Genomic DNA, 7580 nt, shown 5'->3' on the forward strand with positions numbered 1-7580 from the left:
AATCACGCTAAATTGAGTTACATAAGATACCAGTGAATATATAGCTAGTAAACGATAGAATCAATGTGAAGCCCAAGTCAAATTCATTTCAAACACACTTGTATGCTAGTCTACCACATTTGTCATGGATAATTAATCTTTATGGTTTGGGGTAGTTTGTGGTAACTATTTTAGAAATAAATATCAAGTAATAGTCTCACAGAGAAGTGAGCAATAGGTCATGTATCTCAAACATTCTTTCCTCCCACTTAATACCATATTCTCTCCCTGCTGCCTTTACTCAGTTTTTCCACTAAGGGACACATTTCCAAATACAAGATAGTTCCAAAAATAAGTCATATTATTCTCCTGGTAATGAAACAGGCTACCAAGACTATGTTGATAAAATGAGTAATGCTAATCCTCAGTGTCTAATCTCATTCCTCATGGAGTCTGGAATGGGTGATGTTGATATATAAATTCTGTAATATATATAGATCCTCCTCTATTCTGCTCCTCACTCTAACCCCATTTTTTTCTACACCATTTGTCTCACTACTATGAGGCCAAACACTAGGCTTTAAGATTCACCCCACTGAAGATATAGATATCTCACTGAATTGCAGGCTCAAGAATCAAAACCAGATTCTGAATTGGTTGCTCAGTAAAGATCTCCCAACAAACTTTAATCTAGAGTTTTCCAGATGAGGACTGGACCACAGCAACTGGATTGCTTACAGATCCTCTGAATGAGATCAAGCCCTAATGAACCCGGATATTTTTAATTAATAACAGAGCTTATAATACATAACCAACATTTAGACATTTCAGGATGAACTGGCTCAGACACAAAAAATTCCACCTAAGACTCATTCAATAGTTTATTGTAGTTGGAAATATCACAATCACAGTTTGAAGAAACCTCAAGCAATAAGTACAAAGGAGATGCTCCCATAGAACATTTTTAAAGTTTCCATAGTGAAAAAGGATCTTATGGGGCCTATTTTAGAGGCATTGCATGCCAACAAAAGATAGTGGGAAATGGAGGGAAAACAGATACAGGAAGGAGTAACAGACGAGGAAGCCTAACTAGATGTTAGAGCATGGAGAGATCTAGAAGGCATCATCATTCGTAGACCGACTAAAGGGCTGGAAAGTGCTGAAGAATGGTTGTCTTCACTGAGATAAACGACTAAAATATTGCCAGGTTTGTAAAGATATTAAAGCAGAAATCTCTTCATTGATCTTTCATTCTTCTCTCTAGGAAAGTCCATTACCTGTAGCCAAATACACATAGTTACTAAAGAGTTTTAAATGAATATTTTGAGAACTTACCTTCAGATTCCTTCCTCTTCTCCCTTAATCCTTTGACTTCGGAAAAGTCTCTTAACATTCATCTGACCTCTAGTAAATACAACTTTTCCAATATAAAGTGCTATGAGCAGACTATGCTTTACCTTCTCTTAGAACTTCTGACACCACTTTTTAGATTGAAGGAGCAAAAACAGACATTGGTCTCCAAGAAATTTCCATTTCATGCAAAGAATCTACACTAATCCCAAAAGAGCCAAGTTCTGAAAGTGCTTTTGCCCTGATGGCCTGCCCAGAAAATATAAGCCAGGAAGTACCCAAATCTTGAAGCTAACTTTCCTAGATCACTGGACCCAGTATTCAAATGTAAAACAATGGTCTTAGGTACTGGAGATAATTTCCTAGACTGAACATCTAGGTGCACATGTATAGAAAGATATAAGAGACCTTGAAGCTTAGAGTTACCAGACAATGCCAGTGTCTGATTCTGTCCTAGCAAAAGTAAGTCAAGAGCCAAGACTTTTCCTACTTTTTCCCCTTAATGGCATCACATGTCTCTCTCCCCACTCTGTTTTCTTCCCTTCATAACTCCATATATGTCTTCCACATCAAACCCACCTGCAAGTGCCTCACAGAGGTCCTCGGCGTTCAACAGCATTGCCTTTGCGCACTCCCTTGATGATGAAGATGGTCCCAACAATGATGCCCACCAGACCCACAACCAGGCCCAGGGCACACACCACATTCTCTTTTGTCTCTGGAAGTGGAGTTCGTGCTTCAAACTCTGGGGAAATATAAAACAGAGTATAGAAGTAATGAATGTAGTAGGGAGTAGCACTTATGACCAAATGTCAGGTACTAAGTTAAAAGAATAGTTATTAATCAATTTAAGAAGAGGAAGACAAAATGATGTATCAAGGGAATTATAAGTTAGGAAGTGAGCAAGCCTGAATAATGAGAGAAAACAAGAAATACGAATTGTAGCAGTTCTTATGAAATAGTTAGGGTATTTTGGGTCCCAAAGTACCGAACACATGCATTACAGGAGGAAACCATAAAATAAAAGAGAATGAAGAATGGTCCATACCCCAGTGCTTGAGAAGAGGCTCATCCAAACCCCAATGCTCCACCTTGCAGTCATAGACATCTTCAGTTGAGGGCAAAAAGGGGAGATAGTGGAACTTGCGGAAAAGGTGGTCTTCCCTGGGCAGGAAGACTGTTTCTGACACTCCAGTGGTGACAGGTTTTCCATTTTGAAGCCACGTGACATTGACCACTGGTGGGGAGAACTTGTCGATGAAACAGATGAGGACGTTGGGCTCTCCCAGTTCCACGGGGTTGTTTGGGAGCACAGTCACCTCTGGAGGTACTGGAGGACATGTGATAAAATTAGCCATCTATGCTTAGACATGGCTCTGCCCTTCCACTAAAGCTGAAAAAGCAGTTGAGATTATGCCCTGAGAAACTATGCCACAGTCTCAGATACCTAGCTCTGATACCCTCATCATGAATTGGAACCAATATTAAGGTAAAGATGTCTGAGGATCTCATTCCTGGCTCTCCCAGCATGAATTCAGGGAAATAACTTTGCGAATGACTGTGGATGGCAGAGACAAGATGCGAGAATATCAAGAAATGAAAAATCCATGAAGTCTGAGTCTGTAGCATAAGAATTTGGGGCTTGCTTATGGCAAGGTTAGGCCCCTAGAAGAGAAAGTCAGTCAAAATAACATAACACAAAGAGCTGAAACATCTATTTTAAAGTATAATTCCCACATCTGCAACAGAGAGAGGTACCATTGGTGTTCGGGGTATGGTTGGAGCGCTTTATCATGATGTCCAGGTTGGCTTTGTCCACAGCTATATTGGCCAGTGCACCCTGAGCTTCAAAGCTGGCAAAATCACCAAATTCTTTCAGCCGCCAGACCGTCTCTGTCTTTTTCATATCCACATGGAAAATCTCATCACCATCAAAGTCAAACATAAACTCAGCTGATGCGTCAGGGTTCAGATAGTACTCAGCCTGGATGATCACATGATTCTCTGAAAAGGTAGAAAAGGGAGTTAGAGTTGGAACAAGAAGAGGAGGATGAAGAAGAACCCAGGATGTGAGACACAAATTGTGGGCAGGGGGTGGTGGAATGGGATAGGGCCAAGTGGAATGGAGTGATGGAGGGTAGGGATGAGTGGGAAGATGAGGCCTGCGTGGAGGACATCAGTGTTGAACAGAGATTGAAGGGGAGAAATTAAGGAGTTGTATTAGAGAGAGTGGACTGAAGGAAGCAGGGTCTGAAAACCCAGAGTCTTGTGAAGTGGTTGTTTGTCTCCTTATTACTAGCCAGAAAATGATTCCCACTTTAGAAATCCAGCAGCAGCTCCTAAAAGGTTGGTTTCTGAACTCTGAAATTAAATTTTAATTTCCTATTTAGCTACTTACTAGTCTAGTGATCTTGAGTAGATTTTCTTTACCTACTTATATGTAGTTTTCCTATTATTTTCTTATGTGATTTTGCTTCTATCATGAAATCAGACAAGTAAGCAATTTCTTAGTATTTCATCAGGCCTATAACAAGCACTTTAGAGTCAGAAACTACTTTACATTTAAGGACCAGACACATGGAAAACATAACTGGGGTCTGAAGTACCTAGGAAATTAAGATTGAGACCTTGTAGTGTTGTAGAATACCCACTTTCCTGGATTTATACCCCTCTGAGGGAAGAATTATATTTGAATTGACCTTGGAAACATGCCCTTATATCTTAAACTTCTTAAATTGAGACTGTCATTATGGAACCTATTTTATTATGGTTGATACTGAGAAAAATCTATACCAAGGAAATAACTTGAAATAAGAAAGCTACAATTGAAGAACATACAGCCTCTGTGGTGTATGTAGATGAGAGGGAGATTTTAAAGTCTGACTGTATATTGATAAAGCCACGTATTAGTTTAGCATTTGTTACTATTTGTGCACATGCATGCATGTGTGCACACGCACGCACGCGCACACACACACACACACACACACACACAAATATCTTAGTTGTTACTTTCCAACCTAAGGGAAGAGACTGTCTTTCCAGGTATGCATCCCCGCATATGTGTGGCTCTTTATGAGCAATAGAAACCTACAATTCCCATCATGAATCTAGGAGCTGGGTTATTGCTTTACTTATTTCCAGTCTCCCTGTCACCCCCTTTGGGGGTCACCTGGGTGAAGAATATGTTTTCACAATACATCTTCACAGCAGCACAATGTTTGCTTGGGAGATGGCAAAGAACATCAGACTCTTTAATTCATTACTCATTTTTCTATTCTCTTGTGAAAATCACTAAGTAACCATGACTAAAGATCATTGTAAGATCCACTGTAGAAGGGCTATCACTGTCCCAAAAGGCAGTAAATTAAATTCAATTCATATCAGCATATCTGCCCTTCCCCTCCTCATGGGTAGTTTGGTAATTTTTGGTGACTTTCCTTTCTAGTGATCAATTTTATGTCAGTGCTCAAAATATGCTGACAGGATTTACATGCCAAAAACAAAAAAAAACCTCCTATGTATTCAGCTAACTTCTCGTAATCCTCACAACATTATGTGGGGTTTTTCATTTTACTAATTTTCTAGAAAGATAACTTAAAGCCCACAGAGGTAGCTTGTTAATGCCTGTCAGAAAATATTCCCCCTCAAGTTCAGCTTACCACAAAGTCAATGGCATTGATCCACATACAACCCAGTTTTATTCCTCTAAACTAAAATGGACTTACTTCAAACTGTGATGAGAAGAGAACTCTTCCATCCACAATTTATACTTTTAGATTTAGACCTACATAATAACTATCACGCATTTCTCTCAGTCCAAAGATTGTCTTGCAAATGTCCAAAGTATATTTCTCCAATGCTCTCAGAGCTTTACTGTCCCTAGTTTTGATTCTCTCAGTACTTACCTTTGACAGCCCATGATTCCTGAAGTTTCATCAGGAGAACTGTGATGAAAAATCCAAACATCGGGATTCCAATTATGGCCATTTTCTTCTTGGGTGGTTTGATGGGAATCAGTAGAGCCTAAGTGTGGAGCAGAACAGACAAAATAAGTGAAAAGAGAATTGAGAGTATGATAGTGTCTTGACTGATTAAAATTCAAATCAGTTGAGCTGCATCCAATTAGCAAAATGTTTTGAGATGACACATCTGTTGCTAAGGAGAGGACTCTTATAAAGTGTCTAGGAAAGGAAATACTTTCTTTACTATATAAAAAAAGTAAATTCTTAATCAAGCAAAAAAACACAAACAAACAAAAAAAATTGTTTTGAGAATTTTGGTCAATCACTCACATTCTTCCATCCCAATCCAAGTTCTAGAATGGGATATACCCAAAGCACGTTAGTGAGACTATAATCAATGGAACAACCATAAGTGAGAGTTAATGACAGACCATGCCTCTGTGCTGTGACAACTGGGGAGTTTATTCAAGGGACAACAAATCATCTAAAGAGAAGTTAAATTGTCAGGCTATGGAGAATGCCTGAATCTTGGCAGTGCTGTGTGATAAAGCTTCACTTAAGAAGTTTCTTAATGCTTCAGGCTTCTGCTCCACTGTCCTAGATTCAAAGTGGCCAACTCTACCAGAGCTTAGGATCCCTGGCACTATATGATATTTAGGAAAAATCAGAGGAGAAACTCTGAGTTTCAATACTCCCCCAAATGGAGAGTGATAGAAAGCTACCCCTTGGAAATGGGCGGAGGTTACTGGAAACAGTGGACTGTTAAGTGGGGAACCTTTTACAAATGCCTACCATAAATACGACTAGAGATTAAAGTAGACTTGGTGACACACCTCACTCATCTCAGGTCAATAAGTAGGGTGGAATAAATTGGACAGAGCTTATTTTCTGGGAACCCTGGAGATAATAACCTGCAGGAGTGCTTTGCCGTCACTCTCTGGTGTTGTATGATTATTGAAGTATTGATCCAAAGAATTAATTTTGATGTTTACTATTGAGAATACTGAAAATTAAGATTTATCCTCATGTTTTTGAAAATATAGTGCAACAGAAAGGAAAATTAAACCATATATAGAAAGGGTTAGGATCCAAATACTTCTAAATGAAGAGAGCCCTGGCAGTGAGACAGACAGTGGTGAGCTCACTGTTTAATATCAGTCATAACACATATACTCAGAGTGGACTTTCTATACTCTTGCACTGAGGTCTTATCCTGCCCTGCAGCTGCCCTCACAAATCATGAGGGCAACACCCTATTCATTACTGATTATCCGATCATGTCTAAGGGCTTTGAACATCCTCTGACTCTGACTTCTAGATCACCTGGAGAAGCCCCATAGTGTGGTTTGTGCTAAAATTAAGGAATGCATTTCTTGGAGGTAGAAGAATGGACCAGATGAGAATTCTACAGTATCAGTCTCTGCTGAGAGTCTGATCCTATGACTTAGGCTTGTTGTCTCTTTCAGAAGAAAACCCGAGTATAATTTTTCTGTGCCTGCCCTTTGCTGCCGTAATGCCTCATTCTTACCAGGAGCTCAGTAAATATATGGCAAACTCAGAAATATTTTACAGAAAAATATTTTACATGTTGTAATAGCACTTTTAACCTAAGATGTTGCTTAGCAACTTATGATATTGTTTAGTCTTAAAACAGTGATTGGTTCTCCTCATGAGATTACTAAATTTGGGAGACTTCAGAAAAGACTTTCAGTTCTTTTTCTCTGTGATAGAAGAGAAGTTCTTATCTGGATACTATTCAGTCATGGTTCCTTGTTCTCTCCTAAACTTTAGTTTCCTATCTGTTCAAGGGAATTTCTGAGGACACTTGAACACGCTCTTCCTGATGGCATTAAATGGTGATGAGCCACTGTACTAGTCAGAGTTCAGTCAGGAAATAGAAATCTCCACAGACACTCTCACATGATTATTTATTACGATTCTTCCCAATTACAGGAAATTATATCTTAAAACTGTTAGGAATTCTGGAGGAGCATGAATCAGTGCAGACCCTTAACTTTAAGAGGTCAGAGACCTGTAACAAGCCACTGCTGACACCATTGCTTCTCTGGAGCACCAAGGGAAAAAATGTCCAGGAACACAAGGCTTTTGCCAAGATTCCTGTCTGTGAAACCCTTGTGTCCACTGCTAGAGATGGCTTCAACCTATCTGCCTCCTCCCAAATCTCATAATACTGTTTCACTGGCAGAACGTCGGCCACATTTAGAAACCTGGGGCAAGGAGAGCCTGAGAAATATAATATTCTTACTTCTATTTCTTATAAATAGA

At 39.4% G+C, this 7580-nt stretch overlaps 1 protein-coding gene across 1 annotated transcript; it reads right to left on the minus strand.

The window, feature by feature from the left end:
• Positions 1–835: 835 nt before the first annotated feature.
• On the minus strand, positions 836–5429 carry LOC105305274 (HLA class II histocompatibility antigen, DR alpha chain). Its single transcript, XM_011379778.2, has 5 exons — positions 5238–5429; positions 3088–3333; positions 2378–2659; positions 1909–2074; positions 836–1256 (listed from the first exon to the last, which is right to left on the minus strand). Exons 1-4 carry the CDS (start codon positions 5317–5319, stop codon positions 1920–1922), a joined length of 765 nt encoding a protein of 254 aa, XP_011378080.1. The 5' UTR covers positions 5320–5429; the 3' UTR covers positions 836–1256; positions 1909–1919.
• Positions 5430–7580: the final 2151 nt, after the last annotated feature.

Source organism: Pteropus vampyrus, unplaced genomic scaffold, assembly GCF_000151845.1.
Source record: "Pteropus vampyrus isolate Shadow unplaced genomic scaffold, Pvam_2.0 Scaffold378, whole genome shotgun sequence".
Lineage (NCBI taxonomy): Eukaryota > Metazoa > Chordata > Mammalia > Chiroptera > Pteropodidae > Pteropus > Pteropus vampyrus.

Coding starts and splice junctions, on each gene's coding strand:
- LOC105305274 (XM_011379778.2), bottom strand. CDS start 5,319: ATGGCCATAATTGGAATCCCGATGTTTGGATTTTTCATCACAGTTCTC. Junction 2,660..3,087: donor CCATACCCCGAACACCAATG/GTACCTCTCTCT, acceptor CATGTCCTCCAG/TACCTCCAGAGGTGACTGTG. Junction 2,075..2,377: donor GCCTCTTCTCAAGCACTGGG/GTATGGACCATT, acceptor ATATTTCCCCAG/AGTTTGAAGCACGAACTCCA.